The sequence below is a fragment of the Pelodiscus sinensis genome, chromosome 13 (genome assembly GCF_052426305.1).
Source record: "Pelodiscus sinensis isolate ZL-2025 chromosome 13, ASM5242630v1, whole genome shotgun sequence".
NCBI classification, from domain to species: Eukaryota; Metazoa; Chordata; order Testudines; family Trionychidae; genus Pelodiscus; species Pelodiscus sinensis.
In genome coordinates, this window is record NC_143064.1 from 32,478,650 (window position 1) to 32,503,991 (window position 25,342).

The 25,342-nt window shown below is 44.6% G+C and overlaps 1 protein-coding gene and 1 long non-coding RNA gene across 2 annotated transcripts in view; both read left to right on the forward strand.

Annotated features, from left to right (window-relative positions):
* The first annotated feature begins 1,203 nt into the window (after positions 1-1,203).
* LOC149523659 (uncharacterized) lies at positions 1,204-7,517 on the forward strand. The gene is made up of 2 exons (XR_016350569.1): positions 1,204-1,486; positions 7,312-7,517. It is a non-coding gene; the product is annotated as an uncharacterized LOC149523659 (long non-coding RNA).
* A 10,110-nt stretch (positions 7,518-17,627) lies between these two features.
* Positions 17,628-25,342, forward strand: part of LOC102454649 (sodium/hydrogen exchanger 2-like) — a 67,654-nt gene continuing 59,939 nt past the window's right edge. Inside the window, exons 1-3 of the mRNA XM_025188353.3 lie at positions 17,628-17,981; positions 20,853-21,316; positions 23,829-24,079. Of these exons, the coding sequence (XP_025044138.3) occupies positions 17,705-17,981; positions 20,853-21,316; positions 23,829-24,079 (992 nt within the window). The 5' untranslated portion in view covers positions 17,628-17,704. The remainder of the gene's footprint in view (positions 17,982-20,852; positions 21,317-23,828; positions 24,080-25,342) is intronic.

The window sequence follows — 25,342 nt, forward strand, 5'->3', positions numbered from 1 at the left end:
GGAAATACGCTCACCGTATATCCTATGTGCCTAAGGGGCCATGGACAGGGGTTTTGTCATTATTGGCAGTTCCCCAAAAGTCCCCACACTTTACCCTGTGTACCCTGGTTCCTATGCCCCAAGCTTTAGGACCGTCTCTATGGATTCCCCGTAGTGTTCACAGCCATCACCACCCACAACTGGGGTTTTTAAATTTAGGCAAAGAGTGTGTAAGCCCAAGCTTTGGTCGATGGATATGTCCTGCCAAAGCACCAGCCAAAGATGACTGTTATTCCCCATGGGATGCCAAAACCATGTGTGTGTTGCAGCGATTACAAGAACCGGTAGTGGTATTGACCCCTAGTCCACTATTTATGTGTGTGGTTCGAGCAAATTTATCTACTGCAGTGGTGTGGACCCCATCTTCCAATGCTTCTTGGTGTGCACCCAGTAATTATACTTGTTGTGTATCTAACGTTATCGGGGTTGTAGTGGATGGTATATTTTCACCTGCCTTATTGCCTCCTCCAGTTGTGAATTTGGCTGTACAAGCAGTTATATGGTCATACCGACCCCCCCCCCCGCAAGCATTAACTTTGCTGTTTGGGCTGAACTACAAAAAGATGCCCAACATAGTCTCAAGAAAGCCAAAGCTGTGGCACAACAAATTAAAAATAAAGAAATACACATTATTCAACAAAGTAAACGCCTTGTAGAAATAGGGGATGAGGCTGTTCAAATTACTCAACATCATTGGTGAGACATTTTTAAAGGGTGGTCAGGATCTGCCAGATCTATCCTACGAGTTCTGGTCCACCCTATTGTGGGACTCTTGTTATTGTTAATTGTGTTCTTTATTGTATTTTTATGTCTATGTTGTTATACTCGTAGATTGGTAAATAGAGTAGTACGCCTTCAACAGGTAACCTTTGCCCTCCAACGACATCACCTAATGGGATGATCAATAGATCAAGGGGCGGGGTGTTGGAGGCAAAGGAGAAGTAAGGGGACAGTTAAAATGGTGGTTGTTCTTTCTCACCTGTTAATGTTATTTGGTTCCTTAAACTGTTGGAGTGTTGTCTGTTAACCCCCTAGCCCTTCCCTGAGTGAGTGCAGAAGAATGTCTGAGGTAAATAGCAGGAGTAAACAACAATACACACGGCCCCCAGCAGGGTGTGCACACGGCTCCCAACAGGGTGTGCACACGGCCCCCAGCAGGGTGTGCACACGGCTCCCAACAGGGTGTGCACACGGCTCCCAACAGGGTGTGCACACGGCTCCCAACAGGGTGTGCACACGGCCCCAAGAGGCCTAGACTCAGAGGCTGCATGTGGCTGATCCTTGAAGGAGAGAGGGACAGAGACACAGTGGTGGTGACCATCAAGTGAAGCCTCCCAGAACGCCCTCTGCTCGGATCGCCTGGCCAGCGGACCAGCTTAGGAGTCAACTTGGGAAGATCAAAGAATATGAACTGCCTTCTGCTCGCCTTATCGTCCTGCCTGGGACTGTAAGTGTGATTGAGTGTATGAATGAGATTCCCCTCCCTTCCCAGTTTTAGTTGAATAAAAAATCCTTTACACTCCCATGTGGTGATCCCCTCTCCTTAGTGTTTAAAGCAGTTGCAATCCACATCCCCTTGCAACACAGATCAGTATATGGGCAACTGTGAATTGAGAGCCTTTATTTCTCTTTTTCATGCCAGATGCTTTCTCCAGCAAACTCTATGCAGGAAAGTTTGACTGGTTATACCAATACAGGTATGGCTTATTCATGCATAATGGTGCCTTGTTAGCTTAAACCCCTTCCTAAGTAACATAAGTTAAAAAAGGCCATTCTGATACTGGAATATGAATATCCCCCTGGGGGTTATATGGGGATAATGTACCTTAGCTTATCCGGATATAACTTTCCTGTGTAAATAAGTCCCAAGTTCTTTTCTGCCTCAGAAGATTGGGAAGAGGGGAAAGGCAAAACAATTGCTTCCTATATACTGTTGTGTAGATGGGAAGTATAATACAGCTGAGTCCATTCTTTAGTTTCAAAGGGATTAAAACTTGTGTTACTTATTACAGCTGGACAAATCCCTTAAACAAATCTCTCTATGTATTAAAGAAACCTTTTCCTGACAAAGTGACGTCATCGCGTCACCCTTCATCTCGCAGCCCCTTCCCTCTCAGCCACCCAGCTTCCTCCCTTCCTCCTTCCTGCTGCTAACCCCATTAGCTCAGAACGCAGCCTGCACCACCCCGGTCCTTTTCTGCTGGCCAGAGAGGGGCTGAGAGACCCATACTGGCTGTGGGGGAGGGGCACCAGAGGCCCAGGCTGCCTGCGAGGCCTCCCCCACAGTGGCCAGGGCAGGGTGAGGGAAGCTGTGGCCCTGGCCCTCCCCTCCCTGGTGGCTGCAGGAAGAAACAAGCCTGCCTACCCCAGAGATGGGGGGGAGGAGGGAGGGTGAGGTTGGTGAGTACAGTGAGTAGGAGGCACAGCCCCCTAGTTTCTATGAATATTTAAATAAATTTATTTAGCCAACTCGTGTTCCCTTTCCTGTTTGCTGAATTAAGCAAATCAAGTTTTACTAGCATGAAATACAAACTTCACAGTCACTTATGCAAAAGTTCCAAAAGTTGAATTATTTTAAATTCATATGCATGCGTATTTGCCCAAGAAGTGTTTGCATACTCAGTCGTGGCTTACCTAACCAAGCACAACTAATCAGCTCAGCACGGTGACTGAAAATCAAATACTGAAAATGGCTCACCATCAATCCGCAGATCTCATACAGTTTGCCAACAAATTTGTTGAATCCCTTTATGTAATGAATAAATTCAATGGCATTTTCACCTGTTTATGGTTATTCTACAAAGAGGAAAAGCAGAAAAGAGAAAAAAGTGGCTGAGTACCCACTCTCTTTGGCTACGTCTAGAGTACAAAGAAAAGTCAGAAAAAGAGACGCAAAATTCGAACTGCAATTTATGTATCTTTTTCTGCTTTTCTTTTGAAAGAGGTTTTTCTGAAATTTGGCCTCTGGTATCCCAGAAAGGCGCTCTAGATGTAGCCTTACAGTACCTATCTGTTCCAAATCTAATTCCATGGCAGGATGGGATCTTGCTTCTAATGAAGTGTGCTTGCAGAAAGGTACAGTAAGTCCTGTGTGCTTTGGAGAATAAGGCAGAACCCCAGTATTGTGAAACAGACTAAAAACAGAGACTTGAACATTGTTTCTACTTTTTTAAAAATTAAAGATTTGTACTGCAGGTACCTACATTTTTAGATAATCTGTTACATGTATGTGAATCACTTACCAGACGTAACCATTGTGGTTTGATTATACAGTTCTCTTCCATTATAGTTTTAAACCCACTGATGACAATGGGAGTCTTTCCATTGACTTACAGGAGCTATGGCTCATGTCATAGATCTGTCTGACTTAACAACCATTGGTGTCTCATTTTGTCAGCCACCAAGTCTTGTCTTTTCCTACCTTCATGCTTACTCTTTACAACATGGGCAGGCAAAACCCAGTCTGTGGGCTGGATCGTGCCTGCAAAGCTTTTGGATCTAGTCCATGACCTGCTGGGACCCTCATGCAAACTTCCTGCCTGCTGCAGTCTCAGAACACTCAAAGTGGCCTGCTGGTGGGGCTATGTGCCTCTAGGGGAGAGACTTTGGAGAGGGAGACTTTGCACGTGGCTCCCAACCCTAACATAACCCTTGCAGCTCCTATTGGCAGGAAATGAGCTTGAAAATGCTTTGAATGGACTGGAGATGCAGCAGCAGGGAGCCTGCCTGAGGGTTCCACTGGGCTGCTGGCTGGGAGCCACCTACATAAGTGCCTCCCATCCAAAGCATGCATCTGACACCTTACCCCTCCTGCACCCCAACTCCCTACCTAAAGTCACCATCCCCTCCTGCCCCAGGTCACTGTGGGTATGTCTAGACTACATGCCTCTGGCGACAGAGGCATGTAAATTAGACTACCCGGCATAGGAAAATGAAGCGGCGATTTAAATAATCGCCGCTTCATTTAAATTTATAGGGCTGCCGCGCTGAGCCAATCAGCTGTTTGTCGGCTCAGCGTGGTAGTCTGGACACTCCGCGGTTGACATCAAAGGCATTTGTCGACTACCCAGGTATGCCTCCCGCAGATCAAAATCCCCTCCTTCACTCAAACTACCTCTCAGACCCTGCACTCTCTCCTGCACCCGTCTCTTACCCTGAGCTCTCTTCTGTACACCACCTGTGTCCCAGACTCTGCACCCCCTCCATAGAAAAACATGGCCCATGACCACTTACCAAAACCTTGGAGTGACACCCCTGCTTTACTAGCTGCATATCTCACCTCCTGCTGTCTCATTCCTGTGTGCCTCAACCTAATATTGGCCGCTTTCCCCTTCTGTGGCAATTCCTCCCGTCCTATGTCCTGATGTCAAAGCTTCTTACCTTAAATGCAACATTCTCTTGTTTACGCAGTCTTTAGCAACATCAAAACTTAAAGGGATACCTTAAGATGCATTACGAGGCACTTCAAAATAGATGCTATCCCGTGTCCTCATCAGCTGGCAAAGCTTGCAGATGTGAGGATAATTGGCTAACAGTTCCAGGCAGGAGTAATGTTATGTTATAAAAGCCGTAACGCATCAAACTGTATTAGCACTTCTCATTGATTTGAATCCCATCTCCCCCACAATGCACCCAAAATGAGTGCCAGCACTGTTTATTGACTTCCACCCTGACAATGCTATTCCAGAGCATGATACATAATGTCCCTCAAGGGCATTACTTTACATCTTTGAACTCTGTTATGTGCCAAGAACAATGGTAAGAGCAATCAGAGTTAGAGGGAATGGTTTACGTTGTTGAATACATAAAATAATTGGTCATGTGCCCATCCAAGAAAATTCCTTAAAGTTATACTGAACAGTGCAACAGAATACATTGGCAAATGAACAGTGTTAATTTTAGGACCAGTTGCAATGCATGTTGCCTGACATACATAATTAGCTCTCTAAAACTCTAGCGGGCAGCAGCCACAATAAACTAGTTCAAATCCAGGTCAGACTCAGTTGGAGGTTGAGTTTGCAGCTTCATTGGTATCTTCCTTGTCCATTGTGTAGCATTGCCACTGTGGTGTAAAGAAGCCTGATACTCGGAGAATAGGCAAGCATCGGCTAAACAAAGGAGACTAAAATGGTAGCTCAGAGAAGTCCCTTTTCTTTTAGTTGGGCCTCTATCTGTAATATGTAGAAAGAAAAAGAATCATTGTTTTCCTGAAGTCACAACAAGCTTTTGGACTGATCAAAAGGAGAAGACATTTGTATTAAACCTATCTGTATTTCCAAAAGATTTTAAAGTGAAGCATTATTTGGATGAATATAGGGGCCTTTGATAATGTGCTCATTTAAATAAAGAGATGCGGAAAAATAAGTGCCTTAATTTTTTTTAAGGGACAGACATTATTCTCACCAGAACACCATAAGTTTCAAAATATTCCATTTGCACCTGCTGTAAATTATCAGAGGTGTCTCAAAGAACTCAAACTGTGGGGTTATGTGACATATAAATATTTTTGAGAATCATACACAGATAAATGATCAGTTTGCCTATTTGCTATTTTACAGGGTGTCTACACTGCACCATAACTCAAAATAAGATACGTAATTTGAGCTACGCAAATTACGTATCTTATTTCAATACTATTTTGAAATAGCCTTATTTTGTCATCTGGTGCTGACTACATAGTGCCAAATTTTGGAATAAAGCGCTATTCCAAAATGTCCCTTATTCCTTGCAGAATGAGGTTTACCGGGACATTGGAATAGCGAGCCCAAAATACAGGCAGTCCCCGACTTACGCGGATCCGAAACCAGCAGACTAGGGAGATGGGGAGCAAAGCCTCTGAGGACGCCGGCAGTGGGACAGCTGCGGTGCATCTGGGCTGTCCGCTGCCCTGGTGCTCCGCGGCTTTGCTCCACATCTCCCCAGACCAGGGAGACGGGGAGCAAAGCCGGGGAGCACGCGGGCAGCGGACAGCCCAGACCTGCCGCGGCTGCCCCCCTGCCAGCGTCCTCAGAGGCATTGCTCCCCGTCTCCCTGGTCTGCTGGTTTCCAGCAGACCAGGGAGACGGGGAGCAAAGCCGGGGAGCACGCGGGCAGCGGACAACCCAGACGCGCCCCGGCTGTCCCGCTGCTGGCGTGTTCCGTGGCTTTGCTCCCCGTCTCCCTGGTCTGCTGGAGACCAACAGACCAGGGAGACGGGGAGCAAAGCAGAGCAAAGCCGCAGAGCACGCCGGCAGCAGGACAGCCTGGGCTTTGCTCCGGACGCCTGTGGTACAGCAGCTGGGGCGCTGCCGGTTGGTCCCGTAGCGCCGCTCTGGGCACTACTGGACCAACCCGGCAGCACCCCATCTGCTCTGCCCCAGGCGTCCTGATTCAGCCACTGCTGGTCAGTTTCAGCAGCGGCTGAATCAGGACGCCGGGGCAGAGCAGCTTGGGTTCTGCTGGGTTGGTCCAGTAGCGCCGAGGAGCGGCGCTACTGGAGCAACCCAGCAGAACCCAAGCTGCTCTGCCCCAGGCGTCCCCAAGTCAGCCGCTGCTGAAACTGACCAGCGCTGACTACAGGAAGCCCGAGGCAGAGTTGCTCTGCCTTGGGCTTCCTGGAATCAGCCGCTGATCAGTTTCAGCAGCAGCTGACTTGGGGACGCCTGGGGTTCTTAAGTTGAATCTGTATGTAAGAACTGGCGTCCAGATTCAGCCTGTTGAAACTGATCAGCGGCTGATTCCAGGAAGCCCGGGGCAGAGCAACTCTGCCTCGGGTTTCCTGTAGTCAGCCGCTGGTCAGTTTCAGCAGTGGCTGAATCTGGATGCCAGTTCCGACTTACATACAGATTCAACTTAAGAACAAACCTACAGTCCCTATCTTGTACGTAACCCGGGGACTGCCTGTAACGGGCTTGCTGTGAAGACGCAGGATAGTTATTTGATACTCCGGCATCCCGAAGTAGCATTGCAGTGTAGACGTACCCTTACTGAAGCTGCACTTATAATCTTCTCTAGAATGATGATCAAGAATAAATATCAGAGGCCATTTGCAAGTCATTTTATTAAAATGTATTCAGTCTGTATTTGCTCTGTAGAATTTTTTAAAGACAGTATTGTATGATTAGAACTGCTGCTTAGCGAGGAACAAAACCAGACTGGTGTGTTCGATTGTTAGGGTTGCCAGATGGTTTCAACAAAAATACTGGACACACTTGACATTACATCACAATCTACATTACATCTTATTTAGAAAATACCGGACATTTATATTTTCTCAATTTGTTTCCCAAACAGAAAGCTCAACTACTGGACTGTCTGGTTCAAAACCGGATACCTGGGAACCCTACCAATTGTTATGTGAGATTTCAAGGCCATGGGGAAAGACCAGGATGCTAGGCAGGAAGAAGGTTTAGAAGCAAGTATCTCATTACATTTCATACCACTCTGTAATACTTGGCTATCCAAATTCCTGAAAAGTAAAATCAGCTATTATCAACAGGTATACTTCTCATGCTGTCAATGTATGAAGAAATGGCTCCTAAAGTCAGGGCAGAGTATAAAATCTTTACACCTTTCAGATCATCAGAGAATCTTGGTATACCGATAATGTGTGTCTCCTTTGATTTATTTATTCTGTGTTCATTTCTTGTTAACAGTCTGTAGGTTGCTCAGCGTAATTTTGCATTAGTTCAAATTTTCTTTACGTGTGGATTATCCAGAAAAGTCACTGGAGATCAGTGGTCTTCAACCTTTGTAACCACAAGATCACTTTTTCAATGTAAGTGCAATGTAAGATCCACCTCAATCCCAAATGCCCTTTCCCAGCTTCCTTCCCCCTCTTCTTTGAGGCCCTGCCATTGCTCCACCCCTTCTTCTAAGCCTCACCCTGCTCACTCCATTCCTCCTCCTCCCTCATCCTCACTCACTTTCACCAGGCTTGGGGAGAGGGCTGGGGTGCAGGCTCTGGTCTTGGGCCAAGGATATGGAGTGAGGGAAGGGCTCTGGGTTTAGCAAGGGATTGGGGCCCAGAAGAGGTTTCAGGGTGCAAGCTCTGTGAATGAGTTTGGGTGGAGGGGGACTCATGTCTGGGGCAGGAGGTTGGGTGTAGGAGGAGGTTCAGGGCTGGGATAGGGGTTCAGGAAGCAGGCTCTGGCTGGGCACCGTTTAACTGAGATGGCTTCCGGATAATGGAGCAGTGGGTTTAAGGCAGGCTTACTCCTGCCCTGGACCTGCACCACTCCTGAAAGCAACTGGCATGAACAGCAATGGCTCCATGGCACCATGTGCTGCCCCTCATCTACAGGCACTGAGCCCACAGCTTCTACTGGCCATGGTTTCCCATTACTGAGCAATGGAAGCTGCAGAAGCGGTGTCTGCAGGCAAGGACAGCATGTGGAGACCCCCTGCTCTGCCTCTCTCAGGGCAGCAGGGACATGCCAGCCACTTTCAGGAGCAGCAATTACTATAGGGATAATTACTCCAGCCATGACAGGTTAGGCATTTTAGAACTTACTACTCAAAGAATTAAATGTAAGCATGAGAGAGAAATGTAAATTATGAAATGCACAGATCAGTCAAAAACCAAAAACAAACCCACTCTGCAAGCAGTAAAAGTAGTAACGACAACTCCCACATATGTGTTGGGTCAGGAGATGAGAGTGAAGGACAGTTGGTGTTTGTGAGAATGACAGTGACACACACACTGTGTGAGAGTGACAGAGATTTGCATTGCCAACCTCCCTCCACCCCCTGCTCTCTGTGTGGAGATGGGCTACAGGAGTGGGGGGAAGGAGGGAAACCCTGATGTAAGCACCACCACTTTTCTCCCTCCCACACTCTTCACAGCAAGCAAGAGGCTCCCAGAGGGACAGCTCCAAGGCAGAGAGCAGAAGCAGCATGGCAGTGGATGGAGGGGCAACTAAAGCGCAAGTGCTTGATAGCTTCCTGGCCAAACCAGTCAGGATCACCTGTCAGAGGCTCCAAGATCTACTGGTAGATCCCGTTCTACTGGTTGGTGACCACTGCTGTAGATTAATTAACTCATCCCACAAGACTCACAGGGAGCATATGAGATCAGTAGCAGGCAAATTAATTTTGCACCAGCAGAATTAATTTTGCACCATTGAGGGCTTGGCTCCTATGAGCTGGGAGGACATTTCATTCTTGGAGGCTGTGGATGGGATGGCTTGGGACCATGACTGTAGTGTCCTCATCAGAGATCACTAGCCAACAGGAATGGTATAGGTCTTTGGATGGTCCAAACAGGATTCATTTTGAAGATGAATGCAACATGTGCACATCCAATACAAGTTTGGACACAATAGTGTCTGGGTTGCAAAGGCCAGCAAGACACACACAAGAGAAAATCTCTCATGGGAAAGAATTGTTTAAAAAATAAAGTTTTATAAGCATCAACAATAAATTTGTGTTACAACAAAATCTTTTCTCCAGAACTTTATAGTTGGGGATTGCATGGGCTTACATTTCCCCCTATGTTGTATGCTGTTATAGTAAGTAAAAGTCATCTTTAAAAATCAATACTACGAAGGTCAATAATAAGCTATAGTGACTTTATTTTTGCAAAACCACAGGCAAAGTTTAAGGACGTTTTGTTTTGCTGCTTTACTTTAGCACTTCTGGCTTGAGAGGCAGATGGATCATTTCCCAACTAAAAATGAATTTTGGGCCCAATATAACAGAAAGAAGGAATATAAGTGAAAACAGAAGCCATGCATTTTACTTCTGTTGGCTACTATAAATATAGCTACCTAAATGGAGGTTCACATTTCTCCATCTGAGTAATAATGCCATGATCCAACAAAGCACAGAAGCATGTGCCTATCTATAAGTATGTGAGTAATTCCATTGACTACTGTGGCTCTGCTCATGTGCTTAAAATTAAGCACATGTTTAAGTGCTTTCTGGATCTGAATGCCCCAGGAGCATAGGTAAAAGGCACATTATTGAACTCATTTCCATGTATACCATATCTGCTTTACTCAAAATTATATGATGCATGAATTTCAGTAGCTGATGTAAATTATATGGTGTAGCTTAGGCTGTTTATATTTCATTACATGCTGTGTATATAAACATAGTGAAGAATTGAAGTTATGTGTTATATGCCCAGCTGTGCCTAATACTGTACTTAAAGGCAGTGAATTACCAAAACAGCAGAATGAAGAGCCAGAAAGGATAAATTCTGAAGTCTCCCCCTATTCTTTTCTTTACTGTAAAAGTAAGGAACAAGAAGAAGCTGGCACTAATGAAATTAAGGAATGTTATATAAAAGCTGATAAAATGATTAATTTAACTCAAACATTTGATTGCATGAGCCCAGATTCTGATACTCATATTAAAAGTCCTTTACTCTTCTAGTATTGCTATTTAATTTCAGTGGAGTTGCCTGTGGAGCAAAGTACTGGCGAGTAAAAGGATTAGAATCTGGACCTGGAACCCTATGAATCTAGGGAAAAAATATGACATCAGAAAAAGTAAAAGCACTTCTATAAATATATTACAAAATGACACCCACATTAAAAATTGTTCAATATGTTCAATACTCATTAAAACAAGAGGGATAAATATATACATATTGCAGATTAAAAAAAAATCAGACTGACTTTATTCACAATAAAAGGTGAGACTGAAAAGTTGAATTCTCAAGGGAATTGATAGGCTGTTTTGTATCAAACTTCAAAATAGAATATTTTTTTAAAAAAACCCAAACCCATCATCTTAATGAAATGCTAAAATAAGTTCTAAGACTCACAAAGGGCCACTAAGATCATACCCAAAATTGTATATTATGAAGAGCCTTTCATTATAGCTCCAGATGCTTTGCCAAAGTAAAGCAGTGATCTGACAGAGGATATCAATATGAAAAGTTAAGTGCAAGTGCCAGCCTTTGCAAGATCAGGACCTAATTGCACACAGAAACCCCAAAGGGGCAGTTATGGGAGGGGGGATTCATGTGGGCCTATTTGGAGTTCAGTGCAGGATCAAGGCCATGATCTCATGCAGTCTGAGAATTACAAGTGAAGCAAATTCATGCAAAACTCCAGGGGATACTGCCAAAAAGTGTTTAACTTTCTTTTCTCAGTTATGATTTTTTCCCACAGTACACTTTGTGTTATTCAGACAGGCAGATTTTTAGTGTGCAGTTTAGGTCATTCTAAATGTATAAGTTGTGAAGCAATCACACTCTGCAATTTGTGCACACACCTCAAGATTCTGGTATTAAACTTTTGGCCTAAATAATTTGTTATTTTTAAGTAGCCATGTCAAGTAAATGTTAACATTATTTCCCTCTGATATTTCCCTCCACACCTTCCCTATTCTAACTTCTATTTTTGTTTGCTGTGATTGATTAAATAGGCATTGATTTAGCTGGCAAAACATTTTGCAGAAAGCAGTATTGAGCTCTGTTCTGCAGCTCTCCCCTTCCCTGTTATGCAAACCTTTCTGTTTTTGCTTAGGGTGAATAAGAGTGCAACTGGAAAAAATGACTCTTGCATTTTCTAATGTAGCAGAATCGAAAGGGATCCTTTTGTTTCACAAAGCTCTTTTTACCTGGGTCTCTAAAAACAGACCACATGTTCCAAATCCACCTTTCAGAACCAAAAGCTTCTGCTGGTTAGAGATTACCTCATAAGGCAAAGCATGACCGGCAGTCAAGTCTGTTTGTTCTGTTCCTACTTCTGCCTCTGCCTTACTGGGTGAGGTCTCTTTTTATTGTCTGTGCCTCAGTTTACATTTCTGTAAAAGGGGCAAAATTAATCATTACACAGGTTTGCTGTGAGAATACATGTTTGTTATCAGAGAGATGTTTGGTGAACAATGGCACCATGGTGATTACGCTTTACCACTCTTGCTATGGCTGTCATAGACACCCCTCCAAGTCAAAAAGTGTGTAGGGGAAACGAAAAGTCTGTGGTGTTTCCCTCACGGGCTTTTCCCCACCTTGATCTGTCACAGGAAGAAGGTTTTCCCCCACATATGAATCACCTGAGACCTACTGTGTGCTTGGGGGATGTGCCAAGGTCATGGCTCGCTATGTGGAGCTCTGTGTATGCCCTGCAGTATCTCCTGACTCCTACTTCCTGTTTAATATTTAGAGAAACAGTACACAATTTGTATCAACTACATGATTAGTTGATAAGGACCACTCTGCAGAGCTGCAGTGGAGGTAGCTCCATGAGCCGGCTCGAGCTGGGACTGAGCAGTCTCGGCATATGCCAGCTCTGGGAACCACCTGCACTGCGGCTCTGCATTTTAAAATGATCCAAACCAGCGTAAGTTGGGACTGCTCAGTCCTGGCTCATGCCGAGTCCAGAAGCCCCTGTTCGTGGCTAGGGTTGCCAGGTGTCCGGTATTCTACTGGACAGTCCAATTTTTGGGCCCTCTGTGCAGTAAAATAATCCAGAAAATACCAGACATGTGCAATGTCCTGTATTTCCTGGATTACTGGCTGGGTGCCGCTACAGGCAACTTTCCCTAGCTCCCCTGCTGCCTGCCCCCAGAACCGGCTACTGTTCCCCCACCCCCACCTCCATCCTCCTTGCTGCCTGTCATAGAGGCAGCAAGCAGGGGGGAAGTGTGTACTTGATACTTTAGTCAACTACTTGCTAACATCCCTATCAGGGTCCACTCTCACAATGAGATTTTACAACAGGAGGTTGACCATCTCCTCCGTTTGGTCTCTATAGAAGCAGTCCCACTGGGATATGAGGGGAGTGGTTTTTACTCACACTACTTCCTTACTCAGAAGAATGGAGGATGGTGCCCCATTCTAGACCTTAAAGCTTTCAACAAATACGTAAAAAGGCAAAAGTTCACGGTGGTACAATGGCCACCATCATTGCTGCTTTGGAGCTGGGCAACTGGTTTCTGTCTCTCGACTTACAGGAAGCTTATTTTCATGTCTCCATTCATCCTGCTCACAAGTGCTTTCTCTGCTTTGTTGTAGGTACACACCACTCCCAGTACACAGTCCTACCATTGGACTCTCAATGGCACCAAGGGTTTTCTCCAAGATGCTTGCTGTAGTCACTGCCTACCTAAGGAAAGTCAATATCATCATTTCCCCCTATCTCAATGACTGCCTGATCAAGTAGAAATCAGAAGTACATTCCTGTCACAATACCCATATAGTTATGATTTGTTTCCATTCTTTGGGTCTAGTAATAAATGAAACAAAGTCAGTGCTCACACCAGTACAATCCATATAGTTTATAGGGGCACAATTTGACTCAAGGACAGTGATAGTCTCCTTGCTCCTCGACAGATTCACAAAAATCAGGGATCTGGTCCACAAACTGCATGCTCCAATACATGCCGACAATGTCAGCAGCACATTTAAACAGATAGCACGGTGCCCATTCCCATGCTCTCTTACAGAGGCTATTGCCCTGTGGAATTGGTGTTGCATGCATAGCATTACCATAATTGCATGCTACCTCAGGTGGCTTAAACACCACTGCCGATGCACTGAGTAGAGCCCTACCTCAGAGGCACAAGTGGCAGATACCAGGAGACATTAGCAACAATTTTCCGTCAATGGGGGATATCCGCTAATAGACCTTTTTGTCACAAGTGCCAAAAAAGTGCCCTTTATACTGCTCCAGAGCTGGAATAGGCAAAGGCTCTCTTGGGGATGCTCTTACCATCAAGTGGAGCCACCCCTTCCTTTATGCCTCACCTTCCTCCATTCTCCTCCTCAACCGCACAATACTCAAGATAAGGAGGGATGGGGCAAGAGTCATTCTCATAGCTCCATGCAGGCCCAGACAGTTGAGGTTCCCTTTCCTCATCAGAATGGCCCTATTTCCGCCAATCTCCCTGCCATGCAATCCCAGGCTGCTATACCAATCCAGGCTACAGATCCAACACCCATGGTACCTCAGGTTCCACCTGAAAGCTTGGTACCTGGATGGTGCTCAAGCATAAAGTTACAGTGCTCTGAGCAGGTGCGCAATGTACTCTTACATAGCAGAGCAGCCTCAACGTGAATAATGTACTCTGACAAATGGTCATGTTTCATACATTGGGCTCTCCCTCACAACATTTCTCCTATGACTGCCCCATTACCTGTAATCCTTGATTGCCTCCTGCAATTAAAGCAGTTGAACCTCTCTATCAGCTCCATCAAGGTGTACCCGGCAGCTATAACAACATTCCATACAAAAATTGATGATACCACAATCTTCGCACATCTGTTGACAAAGTGTTTTATGAAAGGCCTCCATCTGGACATAACCCTGCCGAATGAGCCATGGGACCCACATTTGGTCCTCAACTCTCTCCCCAAGCCTACATTTGAGCCCATTGCGCCGTTAGCTTCTCCATCTATCAATGAAAACTGGATTTTAGTGACAATTACATCTGACATATTACATCTGACAATTATATCTGAGTGGGAGAGATGGCTGCCTTGATGGAAGATCCCCCCTTTTTAAGGATAAAGTCACACTATATACCCATCCAAAGTTCCTCCCCAAAGTACACTCTTCATTTCACATAAACTAGACCATTCACTCACCTGTATCTTTTCCCAGACCTCATGCCAATACTTTAAAGGCATACCCTGGATGTCCACAGGGCTCTTCTTTTACATTCACAGAACGAGGCCTTTTGGATCTTCGCCCAAAGATTTATATCTATACCAGAATGCAACAAAGGACCACAGATATCGTCTCAAAAATTATCACATTGGATCTCTGACTTCATCAGCATGTGCTACCAGTACAATCGCCTAAGGCCACCCACCTCAATACGGGCCCATTCCTCCAGAGCCATGCACACGGTTGTGGCTTGTCTCTGCAAGATTCCTCTCAAGGACATATGTGCTCTGGCCACATGGGTTTCTAATCAAACATTTGCCAAACACTGTGCACTTTCTCATGGATCTCTGTCCTCAAGTAGGGTTGCTAAAGCGGTGCTATCTACAGCTTTCCTGCCAGATCTGAAGTCCCTACCTCCTTAGGACATATTGTTTTGCAGTTACCTGCTGGGGAGCACCCACAGAGACGTCTCACTCTCTCAAAGAGAAGGCTATTCACCTTTAGCAGTATCTGATGTTCATCGAGATGAGCATCCGTGTGGGTGCTCCACTATTCTCCCTTTTCTTCCCTCTACTTTGGAGACCTGGATCAGGCTGGGTTTCTGGGTAGAGAAGGAACTGAGGGGAAGGGAGCTGTGCCGCGCGGTGCCACGTGCCCTGCTCGCTGTGCATGCATGGCCCCCCTAGGCAATGCTGTGAACAATCCGGTCTGTGGCGCTGGGATGTACCAACACCTGCTGGGGAGCACCCACAGGCATGCTCATCTCGAAGAGCGTTAGTCACTGCTAAAGGTAACCTCCTCTTTTCCCCAAAAAGTGGGATGCATTCCAGGAAGGGGCTCAGAAGAACATTTGGGGCTCAGTGGCAATGCAAGGCACTGGGTGGCAGGGCTTGGGCTGTCAGCCCTGGGCAGCATGGAACTTACGCAGTCAGACCCAGCTCCAGCCTCTGGGTGTCAGCCCCAGCCACAAGCAGAGCAGGGTTCAGGTACTCAGCCACAGCCCCAAGAGGTTCAGGGCTCAGGCGAGTGGCAAGAGCAGGTAGCTCAAGCCCGCCCCACACAGGCTGGTGTCTCATTTTACTTAGGGGTACCCTACTCCTAGAGTTATCACAGACTCGGTGGATTCTGGAGGCAAAACATCCCATGTCATGTGAAAAAATATAAATGATCACAGGGTCACTTTCTTCCGACACTGAACAAGGACATTTATTCGCATGTTCTTTACTCTTCTGCCTCTTTTTAGTTTCACTGTAAAACTTCTGCCTAGATCAATTCAGCCCCCTACCACCAAACTTCCTGTTCAATATTTAAAGGAACAGTACACATATGCTTAACCCACATATATTCCAAAGTGTGATGAGCCTTATTCCCCACTCCAAGGCATGATGATGGGGAAATGCACAAAGGGAACCCAATAGGGTTTCCCTGCTCCAGGATTCCTTCCTGTCATTTTTTTCTGAACAAAGGAGAATATTTTGCCAAAACTCTTGAAATCTCAATTTGCTCAGAAGTCAGGAAAGCAAGGCTCAGTATTAATGCAGACAATCATGTTAAACGGGGAAGGAGGAAAGCTTTCAGAATGTATCGCTGCTTCCCAAGATTCCTATTATTCTGCCTTTCAAAATAATGTCAGAAATTAGGACATGGTGTGCCACTGACAAACAAAGGGTACATACATGTATGATTTTGGTTTCCTATCCAGCTCTCCATTACAGAAAAAATGGATCACCAATATGTCATTAGCAGCTCAGGTTTGGTGTCCTTTGGGCAACTGAAGGAAAAAAATGGGTCATCGATTAGACCAGTAGCAGCCTGGGGCTCCCTGATTTTAATTGTGATGTGTGGGCTAAATTTATCCCTGGTGAAACATTCCTAATTTTCGTGAAACTAAACCATGGCAGAATTTGACCTTCTTTGTTTCACCCTGCACATTATTAATGTGTCTGATAATGTCTCAAACAAATAAACTGCCTCCCAAAGTGGGTGGGAGAGTAGCCCTTGAAGTCAGTAGATTCCAATTCCTGATCCTTCTCCGTGGCCACAGTGGCTGCTGCAGCTGAAGGCACTGTTCTGAAAAGAAATGGCCAAGAAATCAATAACCATAGTTCAGGGACGGTATTTAAATGACATCTCTCTCTCTCTCTCCTCCCCTTTAGTTTCTATGCCCCCACCTCTCATCCCTGTGGTAGCTGAGTGCTTTGCATAAAAAGAAACACAGAAAAAATCTCTCTCTCTTCTGCTCCAGACAGAGGCGTTAATAAGCTAGTGCTGTAATTTATATTCATTATTGAGATAGCCTCCATCCTAGTCCTTCCAGCTTCATGCTTTGTTAAGTGATTGTATCAGTTGGCTGTAGTTATTTTTGGTGGATACTGTGCTTTGCCAAACTCTCTGGTTTACCAAAGAGAAGATGCATTGGGCAGAGGCATCATCTACACCAGCAATCTGTGGAGGAACTAGACTGGGGGGGGGGGGGGCTGGTATTGGAAACTAGCTAATTCCATTTGGAGGTGGCTGGCTTGAGGCCCTAGCCACCTAATTCTAGGGCTTCCACAGAGGGTGCTGGAGGATCCAGTTTTGCTGTTGCCTCAGGATCTGGGGTTTTAGGGTGCAGAAGGAGCAGTTAGACTTGCTCTCCAGTTAAGCAGCAGAATTTGTGTGTCTTAAACTAAAAACATTAAGGATTCAGCTTTTCTCTCTCCCTCTCCCCATACATGCACAGACACACACACACTAGGAGTTTCAGAGAGGTAGCCACATTAGTCTATATCTGCAAAAACAACAAGAAGTCCTATGGCACCTTAAAGACTAACAGATTTTTTGGAGCATAAGCTTTCATGGGTAAAAACCACTTTGTCAGATGTTTGCAAGGCTTTCCTGGAAGCAGACACTAAGTACCTTGCGGCTGAGTGCGAGACTTTCTCTGTGTGCAAACCCCGAGATTGGCTGGGCTGCTGAGTGACTCCTGCTTGCATGCACACCCACGCACGGAGGGTAGGCTGTGTTCTGCCAGTCCTGTTAGGCAGGAGCCACTCAGGCCAGAGCAGAAGCAGCAGCAGCAGCAGCAGCCCGGAGCTGGGCAGTAGCCAGCCCCAACTTGCCAGGGCAGACAGATCCCGGGGCACATGGAGAGGAAGAGGCTGGCATCAGAGGCTGCAGCAAGATGGATGCTGGGCACTTGCCTGTGCTTGCTGCTGGGTGCTCCTGTGGTCTGTGCCCTCCAGGGACCGTTGCTGCTGCCCCCCGACGACACTGGCCCAGAGAATGCCAGCTGGGAGTCCCAGGAAACCCACAATAATGAATCCTCCGAGCACACAGTCTTCTTCTCCCTGGATTATCAGCATGTGCAGGTTCCCTTTGAAATAACGCTTTGGATCATGCTAGCTTCTCTGGCCAAAATAGGTAAGGAGCCAGGTTTCTTCTGGGCTGCAGCAGGAGAAGGAGGGGGTGGGGGCTCAGACAGGGGAGGGATATTCTGAGAACTAGTTCCCTGCATTGAACATGTTATCACTAAGCCCCAGCTAGGGTAGAAAGCCCTTGCCTAAAACCCTTCCCATTCCTAAGCAAGAGTCTCTCTGGGCATGTCTACACTTAGAAGTTATTTCAAAATAACTAAATTCGAAATAATCCACTCCCAAAATAACAAAATCAAAATAGCGTGTCCACACTACAGAGGAGCCTCAACATTGGTCCGAGGCAGGCTCCATTATTGTGGATGTGCTACTTTGACTTAAAGCCCCAGGAAGCACTGAGGAGTAATTACTTTGAGTTACTCCGGGGAGTAGTTATTTTGAAAGAACAGCAGCAGGGAATTCACACTAACACTATTTCAAAACAACTATTTTGAAATAAGCATTATTCCCTGAGAAAAGCAGGAGTACAGATGTCAAAATAAGAAGCCTGTTATTTCAAAATAACGAGGTTGGTAGTGTGGACGCTCCGCTTGTTATTTTGAAATAAGGGGGGTTATTTCGAAATAACTCCCTAGTATAGACCAGGGCTCTGAGTGCTCCATCCTGCCCAATGTCTGACTGAAATGCCTTGGATAAGAAAAGTCTGTCAACACGTGCACTTCCCAGCCAGCTTCTCATAACCTGGGGAAGCTCCAGTGGGAAGTGGATTATCAAGAGTATTTTTTAAATCTTGGGCTAGCTAGAAGAGAACAAGGTCTTTTCACTGAGGCATTGAGCTGCTTAAACGGAAAGCCTCTCACCTCTGGAGCATCAGGTCGGGCTACTTGTAGACAGGCTGTCAAAGTAAAGAGCCCCCTGGTCTGATTGTTTCTTTGCACATACTGTACACTGATTTGCCATGTTTTCAAATGGAAAAAAAAACCCTCCACACAATTGCTTGTTAGGTTGTAGTACTACATGTGCAAATGGCAGTGACTTTCCAAAGCTATCTGAAGTCTATGCATGGAGAACTTAAGAACTGTGCACTTGTATCTAGGAGAGAGGAGATCCTGTAAGGATAATGGGAGTTGGAATTGTGCAGTTATATAACTGGAATAACAAATTACAAATGGGAATAATAATCCTTCACTATGTGCCTGCTTTCACATTTCTGCACATGGATCTCCCATTGATATCAGTGGAGTTAAGAATGAGGAGCGGAGCAAAGATCCAGCCCATCTCCATGAATACTTTAGGCAAAAGGCTAATATAGTGACAGAAGGGAAATGATGAATACAGGCTATGAACACCATTCACCCTCCCTTCATTAGTACTGCAGAAGCCCCTTAACCTAAGGCAATTATTCAGAAATATGAAATATCTGATGCCTATTTACATTGTAAGGTCTTTGGAGCAGAGACAGTCTTATGTTTTATGTTTCTACACCACCTAGTACTCTAGGAGCCCAGTTCTGGTAATACCAACAATCAATACAAATGTTTGATAAAAAAAAAAATTCTTGTTTTTCCATTTGAGTTTGGTTTATTTCCGTTTGTCATTTCATGACTTGTGTTGTAGGAATATCTCTCTAGATTAGATCTGTGCAAAGTAGATCTATGCTATTCTTCACCTTCCCTTTAAGAAGGTTGTCTAGTGATGTGATGTAATGAGATGGCTGGTTTCACCCAAAATTTGGCTGTATTTCAGTAGAGTATATACATCTATGAAGCACTTTGGGATCTTCCTGGATGAAAGGTGCTATAGCATGCTAAAAAGCTTTAAAGGGGTAGCTGTGTTAGTCTGTAAGGGTACGTCTACACTAGCCCCCTAAATCGATCTAGGGAGGCGATTGAGGGTGACCGAAATTGCAAATCAAGCCCGGGATTTAAATATACCACGCTTGATTTGCATGTTCCTGGCCGGTCACCATTTTAGAAATTGACTAGCCCGAAGTAACTGCCCGTGTCTAAATGCGGCAGTGAAACGGGATTCTGATTTAAAGCCCCTAAATCGAATTAGCTGGTAAACCTCATTGAAGGAGCAATACCAACTAATTTGAGTTAGGGCTTTAAATTGGAATCCCATTTCACTGCAGCGTGTAGACGCAGGCAGTTACTTTGGGCTACTCAATTTCTAAAATGGTGGCCGGCCGGGAACATGTAAATCAAGCACGGGATATTTAAATCCCAGGCTTGATTTGCAATTTCGGTCACCCTCATTAGCCTCCTTAGCAGGGAGGGCCCTAGACTACCTGCCAGCAACTGGTGCCCTAGGCGAACCATGCAATCGGTGCCCCCACCTCCAAACCCCGTAATGATTTTGCGCCACCATTTGGCGCCCCATTTAACTTGGCGCCCTAGGCGACTGCCTAGTTCACCTATATGGACGGGCTGCCCCTGCTCCCTATATCGATCTAGGGGTCTAGTGTAGATGTACCCTTACTTAATAAACTTAAAAAACTACCAATAGTCCTGTAGCTCTTGAAGAAGTGAGTTGTGCCAACTAAAACTCATGATACCATCTACATGTTTTGTTAGTCTCTAATGTGTTGCAGGATCATTTGTGGTTTTTTAAGTTTTTTAAAGCATGCTATTTATTCATCAACTTCGCATTTTACCAACATTTAAAGCATTTTAAAAATTTACTTCATGCTCACCTAAAGATTCCTACTGGTATTAAGTCTGTAACTTTTCACCTGGAAAATTATTATTATCATTTATTATTATTAACAGCATCTGTTCGCACCCCACAATACCTGCTGCTAAAAAGTTACAAAGTGGATTGATTTCTCTTTTGTATTTTAGAAAAATGTAATGAAATGATTATATCAGCGTATTATGTTGATTCTGGATAATGATGTCATCTCTCTATCCTTCACCAGCATTTCATCTGTATAACAAGCTGCCGTCGGTTGTGCCTGAAAGCTGCTTATTGATATTTGTGGGACTCATCATGGGAGGAATCATCTATGGCTTAAATGACAAGTCCCCACCGGTCATGGACAGCGATATCTTCTTTCTTTATTTACTGCCACCTATAGTCCTTGATGCAGGTTATTTTATGCCCAGCCGTCCCTTTTTTGAGAACATTGGGACTATTCTTCTGTATGCAGTAGTGGGAACTATATGGAATGTGTTTGGGATTGGCTTCTCACTGTATGGGATATGCCAAGTGAAATCCTTTCACCTGCAAGATATATCGTTGCTCCATAATCTCTTGTTTGGCAGTCTGATTGCTGCAGTGGATCCCGTAGCGGTGTTATCTGTGTTTGAAGAGATACATGTCAATGAAAAGCTTCACATTTTGGTTTTTGGAGAATCGCTCCTAAATGATGCTGTCTCAGTTGTAAGTACTATTCCTTAGGTTTGTATTTAGTGCATAGAGGAAGGATGGTCCCTAGTGCTAGTCTGGGACTCAAGAAACCCTCATTAAATTCCCTGTCCTGTCAAAGACTTCCTGTATGATTTTGGGCAAGTCCCTTAACTTGCTGTTCCTTAGCTCCCCAGCTGTATAATGGGGACAATAGCACTTCTCTACCTTATAGGGAAGCAGTCATGATTAGAGTAGTGTACGTTTTTTTAGTGTAGAAAAGGTCCATGGAATGTGGCCCATTGATTTTTATAGAGATTTCTCATTAACTGTCTGCAGTGCAAAGGGTTATAGAATAGGATCAGTTCTAAACACACAATTAACAATATAATATTTACAATCTTTTCTCAGTAACTTCCTCCTCCAGTTAATATAGACACTTGAAGACACTAAAGATATGAGAGAAAAAAAAAATTTGCGGAGAAGCCTAACAGGTTTTGTTTCAGAAATATAATCAATATGGGAATTAGATTTTGCAAGTGGGATCTTTCCAGTCAACAAACTATATTGAAAGAACTGAAGCAAAAATATACTGTTGCTGTAATTATTGGTGACATAAGAAAACATAAATCTGGTGCTGAGTGGCCTCAGCTCCCATTGAAATCAGCCCATCTCAGAGATGTATTATGCAGGAGGTCAGACTGTAGTCGTAATGGTCCCTCAGGCCTTAAAAACTGTGGATCTATGAAGTGTTCTTTGGAGCCAGCTCAGCACCTTGCAGGCCCTATAATTGTTTAAAGTATTGTTATTGTCACTTGCTGCAGTGTCATAATAGGAACAGGTATGTTTTAGAATTCACCTTTCTCATTTTTTTTCTGCTGTGAACTAAACCCCAATCCTCTGTGGTCTGGTACTCTTTGGTCCAGCAGAACCATGGAGGGTGCTGGACCAGAGAGCCCCTGGACCACAGAGCTCTAGGAGCCAAGCGGCAGGGAGTGGAGCTGAAGCAGTGGCCCCTGCATCCCTAAGGTGATGGAGCCTCAATGGCTCTGGGGCAGCAGAGCCCTGGCGGCCCCAAAGCCATGGAGCCCTGGCAGCAGAGGAGAGGGGGTGCAGCAGGGGAGCCCTGAGGCTGGAAGAGATCTGCTGACGGATCCCGGGAAAGCACAGAGGGTTCACATAACAGTGCGCATTTAAACGGTGATGAGCTATTACACAAGAGCAGTCCCACTGATTTCAGTGTTCACCAGGGTGGGTAAAGATTGCACAGTTGAGCCCTGGAATAGTGAGATCTGTGAGAGGGGAAATGTCCAATATGTGTAGTTTACACTAGGAATGTTAAATATCAGTTAACTGAATAGTCAAGTAACCTCATGAATTCTTATCGGTTATTTGACTAGTCTATAGTCCCTGGTGGTGGAGCCAGCAGCCAGTGTGCTCTGGCCCCCCTCCCAAGGATCCCCCTTCCACTCCACACTGCTGCCTCTGTATCAGAGGCAGCAACGTGGGATGCCAGGAGGGAGCTGGTCTGCAAGGGGAGCCAGTTTAAAAACCAGCTCCCCTCACGGACTGGCTGCCTGTCGCCCTGTGCTGTTGCCTCAGATAGAGAGGCAGCAGCGTGGGGTGCCATCAGCCCCTGTCTAGAGGGCATGTCTGAACTCCCAGATCTAGTGCAAGCTAGGACTGAGCTGGGCTGGTGGCCAGACTGCTAAAAAATTTATTGGTGGTGGGGGGAGGGGAGGAGAGGGAAATGAGTGTGGCTGTAGCATTAACCTATAAACTTTTGCTTATCGGTTAATCAGTTAATAGACTACATTATTTCATCCCTAGTTTGTACAATGCTGAGCAGACTATCAGCACTCAATAAATTATTGTAATAAATAAATAAAGTTTATCTAAAGTGTCTCTAATATTTCTAAGGTGCCCAGTCTTTTGTTTCGTGTGAGGTTTGGGCATTGAGGATTGGACCTAGTATGCTGACTCAGTAATATCAATTTCTTCTGGTGGGTTCAAAATAAGATTCTGCAGCTGGAGTCAGGCATTGCCTATCACAGTATCTTTTATACTACATACTGTTCTCGTTTATATAGAAGAATTATAGGAAAACACAAATTTCAGGTCCATTTCTCAACAATTTATCTTCCCTGTAAAGAAGAGGGAGAATAAAAAATCAGGGAGGGAGAATAAAAAAATCTACATCAAATTTGGATTGTAGAATAGCATGAAATTGTCCATTTTAATCACCAGCCAGAACTTATAGGAAAATATTTAAGTCCAACATCCTGCAAAGTGCCGCACTTCAGGATTATTCAGGCTCTGTGTCAAAGCCCATTGATGTTGATACAAGAAGTTGTTTTGTTTTCATTGGGTATTTGTGTACTTATGAGGCAAAACCTATTGGTAAAAAAACAGGCTGTCATTGTCACAAAACTAGAGAAGTATTTCACCATATAGGCACAAGTGGTGAAATGATATTTCATTGTCTGCTGTCATCTCTAGCTAATGTTTGTTTTTTTCTCTTTTTCCTTTTGTCCCCATCTCCCTTTAGGTGCTGTACAAGCTGTTTAGATCCTTTTGTGAAATGTCAACAATCAAAACCGTGGATGTATTTGCAGGAATTGGGAAATTTTTTGTGGTTGGAATAGGAGGGGTATTGGTAGGCCTTTTATTCGGGATGATTGCTGCCTTTACCACACGATTTACCAAGAATATCCGTGTAATTGAACCCCTCTTTGTCTTCCTGTACAGTTACCTATCCTATCTCACTGCAGAAATGTTTCATCTCTCTGGTATTGTAGCGTAAGTATACACATAGGTTTCCTTATTCATGCAATTAATGCTTTTGGCTATATTCCAAACAGTCAGTCAGGGTTACATCAGCATTGCTTAGTCTGAGATGCATGATAAGCATCTATGTACCAAGCAAAACAAAAACATGGAAAAGGCTTTGAAATAGTTCTGGGCGATAACTATACTGCATGTAAAAACTTAAAAACCAACAAATAGTCTAGTAGCAACTTAAAGACTAACAAAACATGTAGATGGTATCATGAGCCCTGTTATATAGTTACACATAAATGGTGATATGCATTCAAATGCGCTCACATTATCTGAGGATTTGAAAGATAAAGAAAAGACCTTAGCAGTGTCCCACAGAACAGATGGCATCTGACTTTAAATGAGTTGAAATGCTAGAGGACTTAAGTTAAAACAAAAAGTTTCAGGGTGTAGAGAGTGGAACAACTTGTGTATTTTTAAACTGGAAGTCATAAATATTTCTGGACATATGTCAAAAGATTCATCAGTTCAGTTAGGCATCGAAATGTCTGGATGTTTATTCAAGCTTGGTTTAGTGTCTTGGGTCTGGAAAATTTGCATGGTGAATATGTGTGAGACTTCTGATGCTTTGAGTTTTGGTCAAGTCAGAACAGGCTTTCTTGCTGTATTTTGTTACTTCTAATTTGAGTCCCAATCAATACCAGGATGTGAAGATGTACACTAAATAGTTGATTTGACTCTTTGGAAATCAGCAAAATTTAGATTTGATCTAAGTTTTGGGCTAGAATCCATTCTAACTCGATCCCCAGTGATTTGCCCATCCCTACTGAATAGCTTATTTAGGTCTATACCCTGCCTTTGTTTTTTGATGGTATGATTAGGAAGGCAGGATTGCTCATGGTGATTGGGATGACTATGTGGTAGGTTGCATACTGCTTCTCTGACTGCACATCTTCCTCCACTTTGTGTGCACTCTAGCATATGTGGTACCTGGTGAAGACCTAGCTGCCTCTCTGGCCAGCAGCCCATTGAGCTACAGCCCTTAGAGCTTGAATGCACAATAGCCAGTCCTATAGCACTCCACTGAGTGTTTGGTATCTTGCGCTATTATTGCACAGGTGACTGGATCATTTCTCACCACCATCTTCTTCTCCTAGAGTGACCTAGTCTATCCAGGGCAAGATTTGGTTCCTTGCGTTTTGGTGTAGTTTTTCTAGATCAACTCAATTCACAGATAAGCTTTCACATCCTGTAAGTATCACAAAACACATTTGCCAACTGATG